Genomic DNA, 22,211 nt, shown 5'->3' on the forward strand with positions numbered 1-22,211 from the left:
AAATTTTAGTTTGAAGCTCTGTAAAAGCAGTTAATTGGGATTCTCTAATCTGTTTTCTCTTGGGCTGCATACCCAGGGGAATATTCTGGTGTGTATGCTTCTTTTTTAAAAACATTATTTGAAATCTGTTGCTTTTCTAGTCAGGCGTTCTTGGCTGCTGCTTTCATAAAATACATTCTCTGCATTTTTTCCCTGCTTGGTAACTTTTTTTTTTTGCTTTTGCACTCTTGGCTTTCTAGTTTTTGTTCTTGCATTATAAAGGATCCTGAAACCTGTTGGAAGTGATCCTAGGTACTTTTGTACTGAAAACATTTAAAAAACAATAGCAACTTGAAGAAAATCTCTTGATGACTGTAGTGCAGGGGATTTCTCTAGATATTGATAAAGCAACGATAGCTGATCTAAGTTTCTTTACTATTAATGTCATTTACTTTTAATCCAAAAGCCAGAGAGAAATTCCAAAAGCTGAAACTTTGACTTGCATGTCTATTTTTAGATACTTTTTTATTGTTATCCAAATATCTTTTAAGTCTTCTCTTACTGAAGTTTCTTAGAAGATTGTGTTCATAGAGTGTTTTAAAAGGCCTCCACCATTAAGATATCTTTATAATTTGATGTGTTAATCTTGAATTAGCATGCTTTCTGTCTTTATCACTCTGGTAATTATTTTGCTGTGCAAGATGTAAAATAATTATTTTCTGCCTGAAAGTTTATCTTTTAAAAATCCTGCAAATTATATTTTAGGCATGCGAACAATAGGATGAGAAATTATTTTCTAGAAATTTAAATAATATTGAAGTATTTACTTGAAGAGTGAAGTTCACTTTTTTCCATAGTAGCATGTTAATTTGAAACTCTTACTGAATGCCTTAGCATTTCTTCCAAGTACTGTGCTTCTAAATTATTTCACAGAAAATGAGATAGACCTCAGATAAAAATCAGGAACTTAATAAAAGTCTAACCAATAGAAACGGTTAAGACAAACTTAACTTCTTTTAATGTCTGTCTTTCATATAAATCCTGCTTCTAATCACATCACATTCCACTTCAGATTTTTGGTGATGGCTTTGTTCTAATTCACTCTTATTTCATAAGTCTAAATATTTTCTTGCTCTTCACCCATACTACACCTTACATGAAATGTTTCTTGTTCTCGTTTTTGCTCTACATGGAATGCATGGGCTTTAAAGACCATAATTTCTTTGGTAAGGTATCATTTGCTCTGGGGAAATCTGCAGGGCTTTTGCAGTCTGAGCTTTATAATCCAGCATGTCTTGTGTCTATAAGTGATATATTTTGTTTCTAATGTGGTATAAAAGACAGTCAAGCATTTTAAATATAACTTTTTGTGGACTAATACTTCCCCAGTAATTCCATGTTTGGTTTTTGACTTAGTGGTACCGTAACCTCTTCAAAATGTATAGAACAGGTGGAGGTAGCACTAGCCCATGGTGAGCCAGGGTTGCCTTTAGGCTTTAGTCAAGGCAGCTTGGGACAAAGGTGGAGGGTAAAGCTAATTATAGAAGGTAGGTCCTGAAACTTCGGATAGCTCACAGTTTTCCTGACAAGTTTGTCATACGTAAAATTCAGCTGGTTTTAGACAATGGCAAAACATAGGTTTTGTAAAAATATCAATTTTAAATGCTAATTTTGTGTGTTTGTTTCCTTTGTAAAGGAATGGGTCGTGAGGTTGAAAACCTGATTTTGGAAAACACTCAGCTGTTGGAGACAAAGTAAGTGAGAATGCATGTGTAAAAAATACTGACTTTCTCTGTTATTTTGTTATACCTTCAGTATCTCTCTACATAGAAAGTTGAAATTATACAAATGGGCTTTCAGTTCTAAGAGTAGTGGTGGTATAAGTATTTTGAATTTGTAGGTATATTTGGCTAAATATATAGCTTAGTTGGTATTCTTCTAGAAATTAAGGACCTTGGAAGCAAAAGCTGCTTTTATCTTTGGAAGGCTACAAGAAATGCAGTTTTATGTCCTAATGAAATCAACTCCCTGCCTCTTCTGTTAGAAACACATCTGTAACTGCAGATGCTCATCCATTGGTGCACTGATGAGGAATTCACCCTCGAAGCAAACTGTTCTGAGTTATCAGTACTTTTTTCTAATTCAGGAGTTTGAATGTGTTTGAGCATTTGAGTTTTGGGGGAAGAGGGTTTGACCTGTTTTAGAAAGCTGTTATCTTTTTACAGCAGCTCTATGTAAGAAATTTGTAGGTCTTCAAATTCAAGAATAAAATCAGTCTGAAGTTAAACTATGAGACCTGTCATCCTTGTAACTGTGTATTTTAAATATTTGTGTAGAAATGCACTGAATGTAGTGAAGAATGATTTGATAGCAAAGGTGGATGAATTGACCTGTGAGAAGGATGTACTACAAGGTGAATTAGAGGCTGTAAAACAAGCAAAACAAAAGCTGGAAGAGAAGAACAAGGAACTGGAAGAAGAACTGAGAAAGTAAGATTAATTCTATGGTTGTGAAAAAGAAAGGAAAAAAATCCCACCGTGGTATCTAATGCAACTGTTTTTATTTTATATTTAGAGCTCGTGCAGAAGCAGAGGAAGCAAGACAGAAAGCTAAAGAGGATGATGATGTAGGTGTTTGTGTATATGTGTATTTTGTGCATATAATGCACAGTGTGACATTAGAAGCTCACATTTTTAGTGAGTTTTACTAAACTTTATGGCTTACTAAGTAGTAGTAAATTTCCTCCATGTATAAAAAAAATAGGAGATCGAAAGAACACAAGTAAACTGAGCATGTCTGGTTTTCTTTCCTTCCTCTCTGTCCATTATTATGTCTCACTTTCTTTTTGAAGAATTGTTTTTTATTCAGATTATACTATATACAAAGGATGGGAGGAGAGGAAGGTAAAATTGAGTTAGTTTTACAAAGCCCCAAATGATTTGGAATCTGGAATTGTGCCCTAAACTGACTCTTACCAGAAGGCAGAGGCTGACTCTGCAAGGCCCTGCTGTGCTCCTTTGTTTGTCCTATGTTTGCTTTTTTGTGTGTTCAGAGTGATGTCCCCACGGCTCAGCGGAAGCGTTTTACTCGTGTTGAAATGGCCCGTGTTCTGATGGAAAGAAATCAGTATAAAGAGAGGTTGATGGAGCTTCAGGAAGCTGTCCGGTGGACTGAGATGATAAGGTAAAAGGCTCTTTTAAAAATCTTTGATAGAGCACCTTGGATTTTACAGGCTTTCAGTTGTTAGCTGCAGAGTGATCTGGTCAGTAGTTTGAGGCCTTAATTGCCCTTCTGTGTCTTCCCACATGCCCATGAATAAGTTTGTTTTAAAGTTATGTGCATATAACTTATCTCATCAAAATGGGTTCTTGGTGAGACCTCAGTGAAGATGTGTTACGTCACATGATGTGAAATAAGCATCCCTTGAAGAAATGTGTGTATTTTGGAATGGTTACAAAACTTAGTAATTGTAAATAACATAAATTTGGTGGGCAGGAAAAATTATCTGTGTATGTGTGCACATAACTTCAAGCAGTGGGCCCAGTTGTCAGCTGAGATGTCAAAACAGGAATAACATACAGTCTTCACATTGAGTGTAATCTGTTTTTAAAGACTTGGGTTATTCAGGAAAAAACCTTGATTTTAAAATTGTGCAAGGTTTGTTACATATAAACAATAAAGATGGTGATCTGGTCTTATTTGTATCCTCAATATTGAGTTGTATGGAAAGTATGATTTTTTAAAAACAAAAGTCTTCTGCCTCAGACGTCAGGCCCGCTCGTTCTTGTCACATCCCCCCAGCCGTGTCCATATCCAGAGGTCCCAGTGTCACTTGGTGCCGCCTGCCGGTCAGGTGTAACAATGGCATTGCATCGTTTCAATTGTCCTCAATACCTGTGAGCCATTTTGAGTCTGAGAGAGGAAAATACACTTGCTTTTCTGTAGCTGCTTCTTCTGTAGAAATCTATCTCTGTTAATGCATTTATGGCTTCAGGAACCATCACTTTATCATTTATTTACTGATGTTTTGAAATATAAGAGGTTTTAATATAAAAGGCAATGGTTAAAATATTAAAAAACAGGAGGCAGAAGAATTTAAAAACATTTGCTGCTTTCTTCTAGCTGTTTCCATTGCAAAGTATTACACAGATTTCTCTCTTCTGCCTGAAAAGCACTTGCAGTTGTTTGTGATGCAAATAAATGTGGATGATGTTTATTATGTAACTTCAGATAATCTAGTGAGAATTTCAGTATTTTGCTCTGACCAGAAAAGAAGTGGCAATGTGAAGAAACAGGCTTTGATACTTTCCACATGTTATACTGGTTTTTTAAATAAGAGTTACACACTGTTCCGTTCCTTTCCTTTTTTTAATTAATGCTTACTCAGTAAACTTGGAATTCATTTCTTGTAGAGCATCAAGAGAAAATCCAGCCATGCAAGAAAAGAAGAGATCAAGCATTTGGCAGTTGTAAGTATTGAAACACAACTCGCTGGCAAAAATATAAAAGACCCTAACCAATTAGCTGATTCGTTTTTGTATGTTAGCTAACTATCTTTCAGAAGATGAAGATGTCTTAACTGTTCTCCTCTTGTTACCTAGCATGCCAGCTCGGTAAGACTGTTCTTGAGGACAAAATGTATCGTAAGCTGCATCATGTAGTGAATGGCTGTGCACTTTGTAAAGTTAAATGCCAAAGTGCTGTAAATTTTTTTTTCTAGCTGAATATGCACCAAGACTCTTGTTCTGAACATTTTTCTGGATTCTTTTTTATCATGAAAAATAGAAACTTGAATAGCTTGTGTGGGTTGCGTTTGTTTCAGCTTCCTTTTCCTCTATGAAGTACAGCTTACTGATTGTTAACTTTTCCTTTCTAACTTCTATCTCTCTAAATTTAAAACAGTGTTATTCACAACAAGATATTTGTCAAAGAATCCTTTTGGTGTTGTGGTTTGTTGATACCTATTCTATGTTTTAACCTGGAATATAGTGGGGGTTTTAAACTGCTCTGTGCATGAACTAATCTGCTTCATAAAACTGTCCTCCCAGTATGATATTGACATCCTAATTTTGTTGGTTCCCTGTAGATGTTCATTCAAGATGATCTCATTAAATTTGATGAACAAATGAGATAATTATTTAAGAATTTTTCTTACTGACAAGGAGTTTCTGCGCTTTGAGTGTGTTGCTGAGTGTGTGGTGGCTGCTGCTATGTTGAGCTCCAGTTTCTTAGTCTAACTGGCTTGAGCAGGCTAGCGTATGCAAAGTTTTGCCTGCATAGTAAAATTTGGATGTATCCTACAAATCTTAACTCTCATACTTATTTTTTTTTCTTCTTCTAGTTTTAGCAGGCTCTTCAGTTCATCTAGCAATACAGCTAAGAAACCAGAACCTCCTGTCAATGTTAAATATAATGCTCCAACCTCACATATTACTCCATCAGTCAAGAAAAGAAGCAGCACCTTATCTCAATTACCCAGTGACAAATCTAAAGCCTTTGAATTCCTCAGCGAAGAGTAAGGCATTTTGGTTTTATAATACTAGATATGCTCTATCAAGTACTTACTCATGTAATCCTCCACGATAAACAGCATTGCTGAAAAGTGAAGTGCAATGTTCTCCTGAAGTGAATGTTGATACACAGGAAATCCACATAGTGCAGACTGAAACGCACAGCAGTGGATGAGTATTCTGGGTACCTGGCAGTAGTATTCTGTTTGGCAGATGTCCCTAGTTTTCATAAAAGTGCATTTAGGCACAATAGGCAACACTTGGTACACTTTTATATGCAAGTGTTGTAGCTAATCAGTAACTGTAGAGATGCTGTCTCTTTAAGTTCAGTGGAAAAATAGAACAACATGAATCAGGCTAACAAGTATCTGTATTTTTTATTTTTTTTTTATCCTGTGCTTCTTTTTGGCAATATATTCCTTTGGTTTACAATTTTTAAAGCTTCTAGTAGAGGTACATAACCCAAGTTAATTTTCTTTAACAATGCTGACAACAGACTTTCTGTTTTAGCCTGTCTTTCATTGGTCCCTTAGAAATAGCCTACAGGAAACCTGTTGTTCTGTAGGTGATAGGTAGAAAAAGTAGTGATCTCTTTGGTAACCCAGTGTTTCCACAGACATCTTGTCTATTGACTTTAACAGCAACTTCTATTACACAAAGTATCCTAAAGAGCATAAATAACAGGCTCTCTGATAATGATTCTTCCCTAGAACGGAAGCCAGTTTAGCTTCACGCAGAGAGCAGAAGAGAGAGCAGTATCGCCAAGTGAAAGCACACGTTCAGAAAGAGGATGGTAGAGTGCAAGCATTTGGCTGGAGTCTACCTCAGAAGTACAAACAGGTATTATGCTTATGTTTTCAAATGCAGTGGTAACAACTGCATGTTTTGTGAAATTTGAACAGTTTAATTTCACAGATGTGTGTGAGTGATTCCAACAATTTTTTGTTGAAACTTTGTAGTTAAAAGTGTCTTTGTAAGGAAAACCACAATGCAAAACTCTTAATCATGTTTAACAGTCTGATCAACTGATTCCAAAGACCGTAAAGCTCTTTTAAAGGGGAAAGCTTTTCTGGTAGTTTTGTTTGTTTGTTTTTTTGCCTAGGTGGCAAATGGTGGCCAGAGTGACAATAAGATGAAGAACTTGCCTGTACCTGTTTATTTGAGACCTTTAGATGAGAAGGATACCTCTATGAAGGTAGGGTATTTATAGTGATGATATAGAGACTGGGAAAATGTGTAACTTGAATATTTTTATTTTAGACTCAGTTATTTTCTTTAAAAAATAAAGTTCTTTTTAAAGAATAAGTGAATAAGAATTTAAGCTTCAGTAAAGATGTACATGACTTTAATCTTAATGAATTCATTAAAATGGACTGCAGATATGTAATAATTTTTATATTACTTAGCATATTTAACAATGGGTGTGTCTTGTTTTGTTTTGGGTTTTTTTTTAGTTCAGCTTTTAAGTGAAGTATTTATTTTTCTTTCAAGCTGTGGTGTGCTGTAGGGGTAAACCTATCAGGAGGGAAAACACGAGATGGTGGATCTGTGGTTGGTGCTAGTGTGTTCTACAATGATGTGACTGGTACAGATGCCGATGGCAACAAGCAACAAACAGGATCTCAAAGTAGCTTAGATAGGCTAGACCAGGAGCTCAAGGTAAGATCACTGTAAGGCACGTGGAATAGTTTGCATAGTTAAACATCTTTACCATATATCTGTAGATTAATAATACATTTTGGAATCAGGTTTATAGGTAATGAATAGATTTTTCTTCAGTAGTCATCAACCCAAGATATTTGGGTTATTGAATCGAACTACAAAAGTACTGTGATTCTTGCCTGTGTGTCATCTTGTTGGCAAATCTGAGGAGCAAATCAATTTTCCATCAAAGTAAGGCACTGCTTATACCAGTGCAGCCTGCTTTAAAAAACATTTGTGGCAGAATTCTTCATGTTTTGACTGTCATTTAAAAAAATGTGCTTTAGGTGTCTGTGCCATTGCTTAAAATGTTAGTCTTTGTGTTTTCATGAAGAAGCAATGAATGGAATTCATATTAAGGGCATTAAAAACAAAGGCTTAATTTTGAAGTGCTTTGGGACATCACATTAATCTGTGGCAATGCTCAGTATGGTAGCTGGCATGTAAATAGCATTCTTATGTAGCTTTATACTTGACTAACTGGATAACTGCAGTGTAATTATTTTCAATAGCTTTCTACACAGGTATGAAATACGAGGGGAATTTTTATATTCCAAATACAGAGAGAACAAGTAAATACATGCAATTTTACAATGACATTCAAGATATTTAGCTTATCACATTTATGTATATTCCTGTAGTTGATAACGTAAGAATAAACAAGATCAAAGGCAATAGTTCTGTTCTTGCCCCCCTTCCTGTTGTTCACTTCTGTTTTGCCTCTATTTTCCTTCAGGACCAACAGAAGGAGCTGAAGTATCAGGAAGAATTATCCAGTCTAGTCTGGATCTGTACTAGCACACATTCTGCTACAAAAGTTATCATTATTGATGCTAATCAACCTGGAAATATTCTGGACAGTTTCATTGTTTGCAATTCTCACGTACTTTGTATTGCAAGTGTACCAGGTAAAGACTTGTGATGTTTTAGCTCCTGCTTTTTCAACTTTATCTTATTCAGAATTTCTTATGCAATGAAAAACCAAAGATTTGTTAATTAGTGTGATATAATTTTACTGTAACACAGTAATACAAAATGTTTAATTAGAGGGAAAACTATTGGATTTCTACTCTACTGTTCCACTCTTTGGTTGGCTCTTGACCTAAATTAAAGGTAGAGAGACCAGGAACAAGTATTTTGTCTGCTGTATGATAAACTGTGCAATAGTGACAATGTTTTATTTCATCACAAAATAAAAATATGTTGTCTCTTTACATCTCTTCAGCCTCTTGAAAATAAGTAGCAAGTCTTGGAGCTTCCTGTAGAGGGAATCCTTGTTACATTGAGAGTGTATGTGGGTGAGGGAGTGTACTGAGGGAAATTTAATAGGAAGATACTATGATTCTGGAGAAGAATTAATTGTGCTTTTGGATTTCTTGTTTCTTGGTTTACACTTACAGAAGTCTGCAGCACTAGTTCCAGTGAAGTTTTAAGCTTAGAAGCTTAATTTAATTTGTTTAATAAACTCCGAAGAAATCTCCTTCCAGTGAAGTTTAAGGTTTTGCTCCATTGAAACTATGTATAACTTGCAAAATCAAAAGAGCATAAAATGCAGTAAAATATGATAAAAATGTCAATAAGCCAAGAACAATATTGAAGTTTTAAGTGTTTGAAAGAGTTGTACGAGAGAAAAGATCTACTGCAGCTAAATTTTTCATAAGGATGTAGATGGGTATCTTTGCATTTATGTGCTGTTATGAAATTTAATTTTAATGGAAAACTTATTTGAAATAGAAATAAACTAGTTGGAAAACTCTGCGTACTGAAATATGGCATACGACATTCAGATGTGCAGCACGTGTAGATACTGCTTTTGCTTTTTGAGCTTCATGATTGCATCTTTGACGTCTGCTGATGATGTTAAAATAAACTTGCTAGATAGGTATCTGCATGTTAAATCTCAGTTGCTGGAGAGTTTGTTCAGCTTGAAGCTTAGTTTGTTATTCAGTAGAAAAGTGATTCACCTTTACTCCCATAAGAAAAAAAAAGTTTAATCTATTTCAGGGGCAAGGGAAACAGACTATCCTGCAGGAGAAGAAGGGTCCCAAGAAGCAGATCCCAGTCAAGTGGACAAGTCATCCCTGTGTGGAAGTATGACTAGCAACAGCTCTGCAGAAACCGACAGCTTGCTAGGAGGAATAACAGTGGTTGGCTGTACTGCAGAGGGTGTCACAGCAGCACCTGTAGCTCATGATGCGAACGGTGGCTTGCCAATGGCAGATAAACAATCAGGTATGAAAATCTTAGAAGCAAGCCAAGGATGGCCAAACAGCATTAAGTGTAACTAAGAAATCAACAGTGCAAGTATTAAATGTAATAGCTTGTCTGTAAGTGGAGAGAATATAAACGAGTACTCTGTGGGAAATGGCCTATAAGGCTGACATACTTGCATAGTATAATTATAGCTGAGAACTTTGTGGAGGTGATATTAAATGAGTGTAGACAATTGCTTCTTTCAAGTAGATAGAACTCTAACATCTTGTGCATGCTTTAAAGAGAGCTTTAAAGTTACTCAGTGTTTGAAATGCAGATCTTGCTGACAGATGACTGGAGAGGAAGTGGATATATGCCTTAAATCTTGTAAAGCCTTCATAGAGATTTAAATGAAACTGTTTACTTTATAGACGTTCTTAGTATTTTCTATCATATGCCCTTCAGAGCTGTATGGTGAAATGATTGTTAATAGATATGTGGTTGTTGGACTTGAACATTATTTGTTTTCTTATGGCATGTAATACTGTTGCCATAGTTGGTTTTTTTAATTAATTGGACTTTACTGCTATTCTAGTTAATCACTTCGAGGACAATTTGTGCCATCAGTCACTGGGTTGATACTTAAAGTGCATTTGACACTTGTTGATACCCAAACTTTAGTAGGTTGCACTGTGTTCCTGGTCTGTTGGGTTTTTTGTTGTTTGTTTTGTTTTGTTTTTTAATGAAATGTAAAATTTGAATTGTGATTATCTGGTTATTACAGCTATTCACTTAACTTTTAAGTATCAAATTCTGACTGTTTTAAACAATTGAGAATTCTTGCAGTTATTAAGTTTTTCACATTTTTTGTTCTATAGATACTGCGACTGAAAGTAATTCAGTAGATGAGAACATTCCAACAGCAGAGGAGGCAACAGAAGCAACAGAAGTCAATGCAGGGACAGGAGAAGACACAACTGATATTGCACAAACTGGAGTCTACACAGAGCACGTCTTTACAGATCCTTTGGGAGTGCAAAATACAACAGAGGCATCTCCAGTGTACCAGCCTAGGTACATCGTCCTCATACCTTTTAAAATGTGCTTAAAAATAAAAACATAGGTTGTAATCTGAGATAATCTGTTGCACTTTATTCAATGTATTTTAACTGTTCAGGTTTTTGGTTTGTTTTTGGTTTTTTTTAGTACTGAGTCAGAGTTATATAAAGACGTTGCAGTTTTGCCAAATGAGCAAGATCTAGTGAGAGAAGAAGCACAGAAAATGAGTAGCCTTTTACCAACGATGTGGCTTGGAGCACAGAATGGATGGTAAGAAAATGCTCACCTTGTTAAATTTATTTGGAAAAAATATTTTAAACTTGCTTCTTGTACCTACAGGCAGATTAGGTCAAGATTTAAGTGCAAGAAGCCCTCAAGGGGGCGTGAACTTTGTATGCTTTGTGACATTTAGGCATTACAGAATTCAAAGAAAATATTCTAGGTGATTAGCAAGGATTTTTGGCGGATTACACTTTCATCTGTGGAAAAGTTGCTTGAGTTTGGGGGTTTTTTTGTGAAATAAATTGTTATTGTCTAATAATTCCATAACTTTAAATATTTTATTATACTAGAAAAATGTATTGCCCTTTTAACTGCAGATGTGTCTGCAAAGGAGTTGGTAATGTTTCGGGCATCTGAAAATCCATTCTGCTGCTTGTGTAGTTCGTTCTTTCAGTCTGTATGTAGTTTTCAGTGGCAGATGAAAACTTTTCCCTTTAATTATCTATTTCAGTTATAAGGAGTTTGCTTTTTTTTTTTTTTTTTTAACTCCTGTCTGGTAGACTCTTTTTTTAGTGCTTTTAATCCCTCCTAATTTGTCTTTGCAGCCTGTATGTTCATTCGTCAGTGGCCCAGTGGAGGAAATGTGTTCATGCCATTAAACTTAAAGATTCTATTCTCAGTATTGTGTAAGTCCTGAAAGAATGTAATGTAAATCATAATGAACTTTTGTTAAAATACTTGCAAATTAGTTTTATATTTCCTCCTCAGATATTGGGAATGTCAGTTGCATTAAATGCATGCATGTTCTTTGAGGGGCAGTGGAAATCATTTGGGAAGTAAGGAAAGTAAGAGGAATCTTTTGATGCTATATCAATAGTACCTATTGAAAATACTGTAGCTCAAATGTATACTTGGTAGGTAGCTATGTACTCAAAACAGTTACAGGCTATTAATGTTGATGTTTTCTGCAGGCATTGTAGCCAGATATATTTTAAGCTTTCTGAACTGGATTTTGACTCCTTGTTGTTGTCCCTTCTCTTGAGCTATATTGTAGAAATCAAAACATTAGGGCTAATGTCAATATAAAAAATATGCTGAATTACAAAATGTTTCTACCTTAATTTAAACTTGCATTTTGAGAAATGTGTAAGTTCTTGTACCTCTTTTCTTTTCCCAGACATGTAAAAGGAATAGTATTAGTTGCACTAGCGGATGGAACGCTAGCGATATTTCACCGAGGAGTTGGTAAGCATTCTACTAGATCTTGAAACCAATGAAGCTCTAACAGTATTTAGAAAAGAAATATACCATTTATAAACAGTGTTTTGAAAATTTATTCCCCAATGGCTTTTTTACGGCTTATCTTGATAAATCTTTCTAGTCTTTTGGTTGCAGTTTCAAGTACCATTTTTGCACTGTCCTGGTGCATTCCCAGAATTTTTTCTTACTCTGAGGAGAAAAATGGGATATGTCCGAGCTAAATAGCGAAAAGCCAGTTGACAAAATCTTCTTTGATCATCATCCCTTCTGCTTTTTCATCATGCTCAATAGTCATCTCTTCTGTTTTGTTATTAGTGTTAATAATTGTCTGTGGCCAAGTCATTCAATGAGAATTTTGTAAGCATCCCTTCAGAACTTGTGCCTAAATAGCTCCTGGATGAGCTCCGTTCTTCAGCCTCCAGAATAAAGACCTGGAGGGGAAGGTCTTACTATGAGTAACTGGAACTTATCTGTTGACTTATTTCCACACACTCCCTAGTCATTTGTTCTTTTCTTCGTAGAGTTTAAACCCCTGTGCTCAGCATTTAGAAGAGTTAGAGGTTGCACAGCACTAATGCAAATATTGGGAAAGATGCATCTGGGATGAAGTCATGTTTTTAGTGTTCTCTCTTTTTTTTAAGCTAGCTCCAGTGGCTTACAGTCCTTAAGGATCTTGAGTAAATGTCAGTGATGATCTGTGGCTTAGTTCAGATTACAGAAGAATTTTATTTTGTATTAAATGACCAAATTTAGTATGCTTTTAGTAGATTTCAAGTGCCTCTCAAGATCTTGCAGCATATTTAAAAAACTCCTGATGCACTGGCCAACATTTCTATGTTCAGTCAAGCAGCAAGTGCCTAGTGCTGTGTGGGTGATGCTTGCTGTAATATATACTGATACCTGTCCAAGTAAAGCATTTAGCTGTAGGGAACTTGCTGTTTTTAAAAATGTTTTGAATATAATCACTGTACAACCTTATTATATAAAAACAAAGTAGCATTTGGGATGGTGGCAGTTCCTATAACTAGTTGCTTTTTTTTTAATGAGGAGTCTAGCCATAAATTTGTAGTGACTTACCCAGTTTATTACAGTGCTTTTAAAAACTTAGACTGTTAAGATATTTGTGTGTACTTTTAAATTATTTTGAAACTCATAGGAACCTATGCTTTGTTTTTTCTTTTCTTTCTGTTTTTAAAGACGGTCAGTGGGATTTGACGAATTATCACCTCTTAGACCTGGGCCGGCCACATCATTCGATAAGATGCATGACAGTGGTACATGACAAAGTCTGGTGTGGCTACAGGAACAAAATCTATGTTGTTCAGCCAAAGGCCATGAAAATAGAGGCAAGTTAAAATGGTGTTTAATATACTTAAATTTTATGTTTAAATGCTCTCTCATGTTACTGCTCAAATTACAGAGTAGTTCCTGAGAACAGATATTTGTTCATCAGCACAGAAACAAGCAGCCAGACAAATTTGTCTTGGGAAATAATGTTACATTTTCTTAAGATCTATTCATTGTTTTGGAAGATTTTAAGCCACGATGAGACAGTTCTCATTTATTGAAAACAATTTTTTGTGGGTTTAGTTCTCCACTTCTAGCAGGCCACTGCAGGAACTGAAAATGTCCTTGTGCAGAGCTTGTAAGGCTAGCTCCTAGCTCATTCTCTACATACATACCTCATTATGTTCTCCACCCACCTGTAACCTTCTCTATAACCTGTCTTTGCATACTTTAGAGGTTTGTAAGTGTTAATCTTGAATGTCCTCTTCCTCCAGTTATGGAATAGTTTGTTTATACAAGAAGTGTAAGCTGGTGTTTCTGCAGTATTGCATGTGTATGACATCTCAAGTACAGGAAGTGGCTAAGGTTTCTGAAAGCCATCAGCAGTATTAGTACTTGAGCTTCTGCTAATTGGCCTGAGACATGGGCCAGACCTTTTGAGGGTGACTGCTCAGCTCTTTTGAAAATATCAAGCACCTAGTTAATAATTTCTTTTTGTGAAGAAGATTGTATATATTGGAAAACAGAAGTTAAGGAAGTCATACAACAATTAAATGAATTGATATGCTAGTGAATAGTGTGGATTTTGCACGAGTGGGTTTGTATGCTAGAGCAAAGCTTGACAGAACTAGGAAGAAAACCACTTTTTGGGCATATGTATCTTGTGCTGTGACTGGAGGACCTCATACCAAAAAAGCTCCATGTTGAAATGGAGACGGAAGCCAGAGTAGGCTGCGATGTGATGTGTAAATGAAGAGACAATAGGAAATTATGGCTTTGAGATCATACTCTAGGGAAGGGAATCAGCACTTTTACTTTACCAGCAGCATAAGGCAGTTGTAACAAAAATCAACATTGTATCTGCTGGTGGTCTTGCAAATCAGGTGGTCGTAGATGACTTAAGAAAATTACCAATATTGGTAGTATAAGAGTAACAGAGAAATCTATCTTACTCTTTCCTTTGTTTGATCTTCTAATTTAAAAACCAATCTTTTGTAGAAGTCATTTGATGCACATCCAAGAAGAGAAAGCCAAGTGAGACAGCTGGCATGGGTGGGTGATGGGGTATGGGTGTCTATTCGTTTGGACTCCACCCTCCGTCTCTATCATGCACACACGTATCAGCATCTACAAGATGTGGACATTGAACCTTATGTAAGCAAAATGCTAGGTAAGTTGATAACAAAAACTGTTGTATTTTTACACCTCTTCCTGTCTGGAGCTTTTTTTTCCTGTTATGGATCAGGCAGTTCTCACTGAAAACTGGTGGGAAGGGTGGGTGGAAAGCCAGTCAAATCCTGTTTGTGCAAACTTGAAACTGGAAGTAGAAGTCTTAAGTCACTTTGTAAAGCATGATGAGGTGATAGGTGATCAGGTCTTCTGATACAGTCTTTTGATCCCACCTGATGGCTGATGTGTCCCTGAAAACTCAGAACTAATGAGGAAAATGGTGGTTGGGTTGGGCAGGCATTAATAGAGACACTAAAATCTTTCTCTTTTTAATGTACTGATGCCTGTTTTTAAAGCTAAGAGTGGGAAGAATCCATTACATGCCTGGAAAAAATGCTTCTTTCAAGAAAATACAAATGCAAAATAGCAAATTTTTATTGCTGTTGAAGCTAATAAGCTTTTTAATTTTGTTTCATTAATGTTTGTATAAGAGCAGTTTGACCACCTACATAACACAACAAATACAGGTAATTAATTGGGCCATGGGAAATTCTTCATGAGTAACTCCTGTGCCATTGCACTTAGCTGGTCAGCCTCCTTCTGCTCTCCTCATGGTGCTAATGGATGAGAAATTAATTTTAATGGATGAGAAACCATTATCTTACATCTGTAAACTCACCTTTTTTGTTTGGTTGTTTTTTTTGTTTGAAAAGCTGCCCTGGTGCTGTAAGCCCCAAAAGATTTTATTGTGCAGCATTATGGAGCTGTTATACCTTTTGTGCTTTCTCACCATTCACATTAGTCTCTTTCTATGTAGGTTCACAACTTAATTAACAGTGTTACAGCCTTTTAGGTTATCTTTACAACTTAAATATACTCCTCTGCCTTGTTTCTGTTTGAAGTGGGGAGGGAATTAACTTGTCCGCGTGATTTGGGAGTTGGAGTTAAGATTCTCTGTTATGGAACTAAAATTATTCTTGCTCATAATTTTTGATGAAAAGCATCTTTTGTTTTTAGGTACTGGTAAACTGGGATTCTCATTTGTGAGAATCACAGCTCTTATGGTGTCTTGTAATCGTTTATGGGTAGGAACAGGAAATGGTGTCATCATCTCCATTCCATTAACAGAAAGTAAGTAAAATATAAATGAATAGCACTGTGCAATATGCTGTAGACACAAAGAGATAATATTAAACACCATTCAGATGCTTGCTAATGGATAGAAAGCTTTACTGCCAGGTCTGAGTCTTTGAGGTTTGTAACAGATTGGGCCTGTGTGATGTTTAGCACCTGATCTGTGTACATGTTTACAATTACTCTGAGCTAAAAACCACATCTCCAAAATCTCCTGTAGTTCAGTTTGAACAGAGTTGCTGTGGCTTGAGTGAAAGAGACATTTTGAAGACTTAGAGGTGTTAGCAGCATTTATAGAAGTTTATTGCTTGTAATGTTATTTTTTTATTGCCATATGATCACCAAAATAGATTTTTGTTTGATTTGAGCACATTGATATTGTTGCTAGTACAATTTGAGCGGCTTTAGTTCTTGAGCACTCATCACAAAGCTGGTATAAAGGACTAGAACAGCAGTAGAACTGACTGCTTTAAAGGATGTGTTCAAAGTTATAGGAATTGTAAACACATTCTACAAATAATGCACTAATTTCTAGGTAAAATTCCAATAATGCAGATCCAGGTATCTGCTTAATAACAGACCGCAAACTCATCATAGGCTGAAACTGCTTGGAGAGGGGAGGGGAGACATTCAGACATGGACAGTTGAACCTCAGAGAAGGGAACAGTCCAGTTCAAGAGCAAAACAAATCTTAAGTAGGTAAAGCTTGGGAATAATCTGTGTGTAAATTAATTGCATTTAAAACAACAACAAAAAAACCTCAACACTTGTGCCTGAAAGTAATGTTAAAACACGTGGACAGAAGTTTCAGAAAATAAAATACAGCACTTTGATAGTCCCAATTATACTGTTGTTATATAGTAAGTACTACAGTCTGACAGGTGAGATTTTAGGGTAATTTAATAGTAAAAACTCTTCATGTTCTATCTGCTTTGTTGAACAGCACATACATGCATTGTTTCTCATACTGTTCCATTACATTGTCCATCCGTTCAGTAAATGCCTTTTTTCACATTGCATGAATGTACTAAGGAAGGACAGACTTCCTATTGTGAATTTGAAATAGCTTAAATCATGCTTTCAAAAATTATAGCTCTTAATTTGCATCAAGCTTAATTTAATGTTTCTAGAGGAGTTTGTTTTAAAACAGTAGTGAATGTGAAAAAATCCCTATTAAAGCCATTCGGTTTAATTTCAGTTTTGTTAGTTAGTTGCTCATGATTCAAAACAGCTGTTTTTGGGTAGCCTGATAGTGGGTTTGAAAACTCCTGTTACAAATAATCATGGTTTTCAAAAACAGTCACATCCTTGAATAAGCAGTTGCCTATCTCAATTCCCTGGGTCTCAATAGCAGGGCATCTTCCAGATCTGCCGATGATGTTTCGAAAGGGAACTCGAAGACATGAGTTGTTATATATTATTTTGGTAGCCTCCTACTGATGAAAGAGCGAAAGGGGAAACATTGATAATCAATAATAAACTTCATAGCAATAAAGCACGTGAAAGTGGCGGTGCTTTCGTTGTCCATTTTGTACTGAAACTTTCATAACAAGATACTATTCTTTGTGACTTTTTATTGAATCTTCTGTAATTAGATATTTACTGGTTTTAGGAGCTAAAATTTTAAGCTCTACCTTATCAAAAACCAAAATATGAGAGTGGTGGGTTCTCATTAATCCTTCTCCTCTACTGTCATACCTATCCATTTCCCCTTTCCTCCTTTCTCACTTTAGCTGTAATCCTCCACCAGGGACGTTTACTGGGGCTGAGGGGTAAGTGCAGATCCTGAACAAAAATCTATTTTCAGGCTTCTAATAGCCACTTTGAGGCTGTTTCACACTCCTTATAGATTTACCCTTTGTATGTTCCTAAATGTTTTTCCACTTGCAGTTACTGCATTGCAGCAGTTTTATGTTTGCTAAATGGCCACCAATCTGCTCAGCAGTTTAGTATATCATCCTGTGTTGCAGCTGAACTTTCATACAGACTTTTGTTTTTCTTCCAGCCAGTGTGATGCCATATCTTGTAACTTTGTCATTAATCCACATCATTTACTGTCTTGTTACAAATCACTGTTTCTTTCACTACTTTGATAGTCTTTGGAATGGAGATGGCTTGTATGTCTAGCATGAGTACTTCTCTGTTTTAATGGATTTTAAAACTCTGTAAAAACTAGATGTAGAATTCTAGTAGGGTGGCTCCTTCGTGCCCACAGGTGACTATTTTTAGAGAATTTTTGCTGGCAAGGGGATACCCTATGATTAGTTGAAATGAAACTGTCTTTAATTATATGCTTAAGTACATTGAATTTGTTCATACTGAAACACATTAGAGGTACTTATTTTCTGTGAAAGATACAGTCTTTTCACAAATTATTTTTTTCCAAAAGTAAGATATTAAAATCTGGTGTTTATGCTAGACTAATAAGAATCCTGCTCCATTTTCTGATGTACTTAAAATAACGAAGCATGCAATCTTTTTTTCTTTCCAGCTCTGTCTTGAATTGGCATTGCTGCCCTCCTGTTTCATTTTTACCTAAGTTGGCTTTAGCTTTTAGATGGTACCATAAGGTTTCTTAACAAATAACCATTTCTGTAATTTGTATTTTCAAGTAGAAAACACTTCTCTTCTTCTTTTACAGCTAATAAAGCAGCAGCAGGCTCCGGAAATCGTCCAGGGAGTGTAATACGTGTATATGGCGATGAGAACAGTGACAAAGTGACTCCAGGAACGTTCATACCGTATTGTTCAATGGCACACGCACAGCTTTGCTTCCATGGGCACCGGGATGCTGTTAAATTCTTCGTCGCTGTACCTGGTGAGGTTTTATTCCTGTTCTTCAAACGAAATTTCTTTTTTGCCCTCATTTGCATAGTTAAATATAGTGTTAAGGCAAAGATAGCAAGTGCATGAAATGGTACATTCAGAAACAATTCATTATATTTACGAGACTTGTCTGATTCCTTAGTGCAGTATTGTTTAATGGGTGGAAAAGGGTTTGGTCACAAAGAAGTGCTTTGCTTCTGTCTGGGAAAAAGGTACTGTACTAAGTGAGTACTTGCTTATTAAGAAGACAGTCAACTGCTAATCGATGTAAGGTCCAATTTAAGTCTGACATCCTGCAGGAAGGATGAGCTACTAAGGGAGAAGCCCCCAAGGAAAGAATCTCAATTGCAGAAGCTGAGCGTTTCCTACAAGCTGCAGCGCTGGTTGAAATCCCTCTCAGCGCTTGTGTGCTGGAAGTAAATGACAGAAGTTTGCTTAATGGGCTGACATGCACTGAATCATTTCAGTTGTGTGTCTGAAAGTCTTCAAGTCTGTTTCAATGTCATTCTCTAGATCTATGTGCCTGTACTGTGAAATCTATCAAGAGGCATTTAATTCTCTGATTTCCATTGAACCGACCTGAACAGATGCTTCGTCTCTTTAGAGAGATGAAATCGAAGCAAAGCTAGCTTTCTGTCCCTTGCTGAAGAGATACTAGAATCCAAAGTTAAGTGTATCATTAGGCATTAAGCATGTCATCCAGTGACCAAATACAGGCGATATTACACTGTGAGATGTGGCATAAAAATGTATTCTGTTTTTAATCCAGGTCAGGTTGTTTGCCCACAGAGCAGTGGGGGAACAGAGCTAACAGCTGATAAACCAGCCCAAGAGTCCTTCAACCAGAGTCCTTTGAAATCAATGTTGGTGATAAGTGGTGGAGAAGGATATATTGACTTCAGAATGGGTAAGAAATACTGAGCTTAAAATCAGTTGTAACCTCTTCACACTGAAAGGTTATGAATCATATAATAACTTCCGTTGTGATTGCAGAGTGCATTTGTATGGTCAGTCAGTGTATAGTCTTTACTAAGCAGGTGTGAGGATAGAAGTATCTCTATTCTGACCAACATACCTTCAGCTTACTCTTCTCATCCCAATAAACCATGACCTCTGAGTTGACTATGTAAAAAGATTTATTTGAAACTCTGCTTTGGAGTCACATACCACCTTACCATTCATGCTTTCAGTCTTACTTTGACAGGTTAGTCTTCTGTCTCAAACTGCTGGAAAATATGTCCTTAGTTACTTAAATATGCAGAATGAATACCAAAAAAAGTCATGTATTATGTGAAGAACATTCAAACTAAAATTTACTCATTTTTGAGTGAAAAGAGAAAGTAGTTCACTGTTATCTTTGCATAGCCTTCTTATTTTGATCACTGCTTCTCTTGGATAGTGCTTTTGCATGGTCTAGCCCATAAAAAGGTTTCTTGTGTAAACTTTTTTTTTTTTTTAAATTGAAGCTGTTGGAGAAATAAAACAAAATGAGAGTGGTTGTGACTCTATGCTTAGAATCTGCAACTGGAGACCTTGACAAAAAGTGCCTGAAAAGGAGTCACAACTCCTAGACCTAATTTTTACCTTTTGCCTAAATCTGTCTATAGTGTTTTTCAAAAACAAACAAACAACAAAAAAAGACCACAAAAACCACTACAAAAAAAACCCATGAAGGCCAGCCCAAATTCTGTCATCCTACTAGTCAATGAAAAACAGGTTCCTGCTGGTATCCCCAGTGGAGTTACGTGGAAGGCAGGACTTGAGGCAATTCTGTGCCACGCTGTAGTGAGTACTTAAAAACTCTGTGCTTATTCCAAGCAAGCTGGTATAGCCACATACCAAATGTGTATTTTGCTGTCCTTGTGGTATGATGCAAAGCCATGAACTTAAATATTAGCACTATAGCTGCGTTAGCTCAGCTGTTGCCACATTTGTGCAGCAAACTGACTCAAGAGCAAGTAAGTTCAAGCTATTCTGTGTTTGGATACCTCACACCTCCAAAGTAGTCTAACCAGAAAATCAGACAAACTGACTTGAAACCTTCCTGAAGTTGTAGGGCAGTTCCCATTTCATCTGATTAAACTGACGTTGTTCTGTACCACAAGACTGCTTCTGTATTGATGTTTATTGCTGTCTACGGGCAAGTTTTGTTTAGTGGTTAGTTTGTCACCTTTGATCCAAGTCAGCTCATGTCACCGAGAGTTTAGACGCAGTTACAAAAGTGCTCTTCTCTTTTGAAGAACAATAATGGAGAACAGGCTTAGGGCCATCTTGCAGCAGTGTGTGCAGAGTTGTGCCAAGCTAAGATGACTGGAACAAGAGGAAAGAAGGGGAAAGGTTCATCACAGACATGACTGTTGCATTGTCTCACTTGTGCTCAATTACTACTCTTCTTTCTGGAGCACTTTATATCGTTCATGTGTTTACTCTAGCACGCCTTCTCATAGCATAACTATCTCCATTTCTGCCTGGGAGGTACTGCAAGTTTGCAAATCAGGTGGTTGTTTCTTTACCTTAAAGAGTTAGAGGTGATGAAATGAGTAGAATATGGATACTTAAAAAACTGCAGTTAATTTGGGAGGCTAGAACAGAAGAATATGACCATCAGAATACTAGGCTCTGAAATGATGATGCAACAGACTTTCAGTTTGTCATGTATATATTTATGATCTTGAATATGTTTTTATATGGGCATATGGCAACTACTGTCTTTTGTAGTGTTTCTTGTAAACCTAGGTGCCATTTGTCTTGCTCCATTTGCCGTTAATACTGGTTTTTATTGTCTGCCTGAATCAAAGCTGTTTGTTTTTCAGGTGATGAAGGTGGAGAATCTGAACTCCTTGGAGAAGCTCTACAACTTGAACCTTCTGTAGCCAAAGCTGAGAGGAGTCACTTGATAGTGTGGCAAGTAATGTGTGGCAGTGAGTGAGCCTGTAGGATGCAGCTGGAGACCTTAAAAAAGAAAAAGAAAAAAAAAAAAAGGAAAAAAAAAAAAAAGAAGCTTCTGCATGTTTTTTTTTTTATTTTGTGAAACCTGTTTCACTACATGATGTTGAAGCGTTTCTTTGCTGGTTTAACTTTATATTGCAAATCTGTCATACCTTTAACTATACAGGAATTAGCTTGTGCTGTTTTACTGCACCTGTGTTACATGGAACAGTATCATGAGATCGGATCTCTCTCAGAACTGGTGTGCACACCTTAGTAAGCAACTGAGACATCAGTTTTACTGTACCACAGCAATCTAATGTAGTTCACTTCTTCAGTAGTCTCACTTGAGTTCAGCTTTATTACAACTGAGCTTCATTTCGCTGTATAATGCATTGAGTAAAACAGCAAAGTTATTCCCAGAGTACTAAAAAATTGACAAATTATAAGACGGATTATTAAGGCTCATCCAAATACTCAGTGAGGGCTAAAGCAATCTGTAAATTTGAGCTTTTGTTTTCGAACCTGGCAAATCTTGCTTATATCGTGTATATGGCTTAATTTGTTACATTCATCAGAATTTCTGTGGGGAAGAGGGAATTGTATAGGAATCAAGATGACAATATTTAAATAAAATTACATGTTTTCACTATTGAACCTTAAAGTTTGAGAACTGCTGCCCTCAATAATGAGCAATTTTGATGATAGTGTTTTTCCATTTCC

The 22,211-nt window shown here is 36.3% G+C and overlaps 1 protein-coding gene across 2 annotated transcripts in view; it reads left to right on the forward strand.

The window, feature by feature from the left end:
• Nucleotides 1–21,985, forward strand: part of SPAG9 (sperm associated antigen 9) — a 33,896-nt gene extending 11,911 nt beyond the window's left edge. The window contains exons 6-27 of one of the 2 annotated variants that reach the window (XM_010163260.1): nt 1,676–1,733; nt 2,316–2,468; nt 2,554–2,605; nt 3,032–3,162; nt 4,392–4,448; nt 5,321–5,494; nt 6,200–6,329; nt 6,592–6,684; nt 6,981–7,148; nt 7,927–8,098; nt 9,195–9,422; nt 10,262–10,457; nt 10,590–10,712; nt 11,270–11,350; nt 11,842–11,909; nt 13,122–13,270; nt 14,430–14,601; nt 15,618–15,731; nt 17,468–17,506; nt 18,376–18,552; nt 19,330–19,467; nt 21,374–21,985. In XM_010163260.1, coding sequence (XP_010161562.1) covers nt 1,676–1,733; nt 2,316–2,468; nt 2,554–2,605; nt 3,032–3,162; nt 4,392–4,448; nt 5,321–5,494; nt 6,200–6,329; nt 6,592–6,684; nt 6,981–7,148; nt 7,927–8,098; nt 9,195–9,422; nt 10,262–10,457; nt 10,590–10,712; nt 11,270–11,350; nt 11,842–11,909; nt 13,122–13,270; nt 14,430–14,601; nt 15,618–15,731; nt 17,468–17,506; nt 18,376–18,552; nt 19,330–19,467; nt 21,374–21,489 — 2,789 coding nt within the window. In that variant the 3' untranslated portion in view covers nt 21,490–21,985. The remainder of the gene's footprint in view (nt 1–1,675; nt 1,734–2,315; nt 2,469–2,553; nt 2,606–3,031; nt 3,163–4,391; nt 4,449–5,320; nt 5,495–6,199; nt 6,330–6,591; nt 6,685–6,980; nt 7,149–7,926; nt 8,099–9,194; nt 9,423–10,261; nt 10,458–10,589; nt 10,713–11,269; nt 11,351–11,841; nt 11,910–13,121; nt 13,271–14,429; nt 14,602–15,617; nt 15,732–17,467; nt 17,507–18,375; nt 18,553–19,329; nt 19,468–21,373) is intronic. The other variant, XM_010163268.1, reaches the window with a different exon arrangement.
• Nucleotides 21,986–22,211: the final 226 nt, after the last annotated feature.

The sequence above is a fragment of the Antrostomus carolinensis genome, unplaced genomic scaffold, assembly GCF_000700745.2.
Source record: "Antrostomus carolinensis isolate BGI_N321 unplaced genomic scaffold, ASM70074v2 scaffold3500, whole genome shotgun sequence".
Lineage (NCBI taxonomy): Eukaryota > Metazoa > Chordata > Aves > Caprimulgiformes > Caprimulgidae > Antrostomus > Antrostomus carolinensis.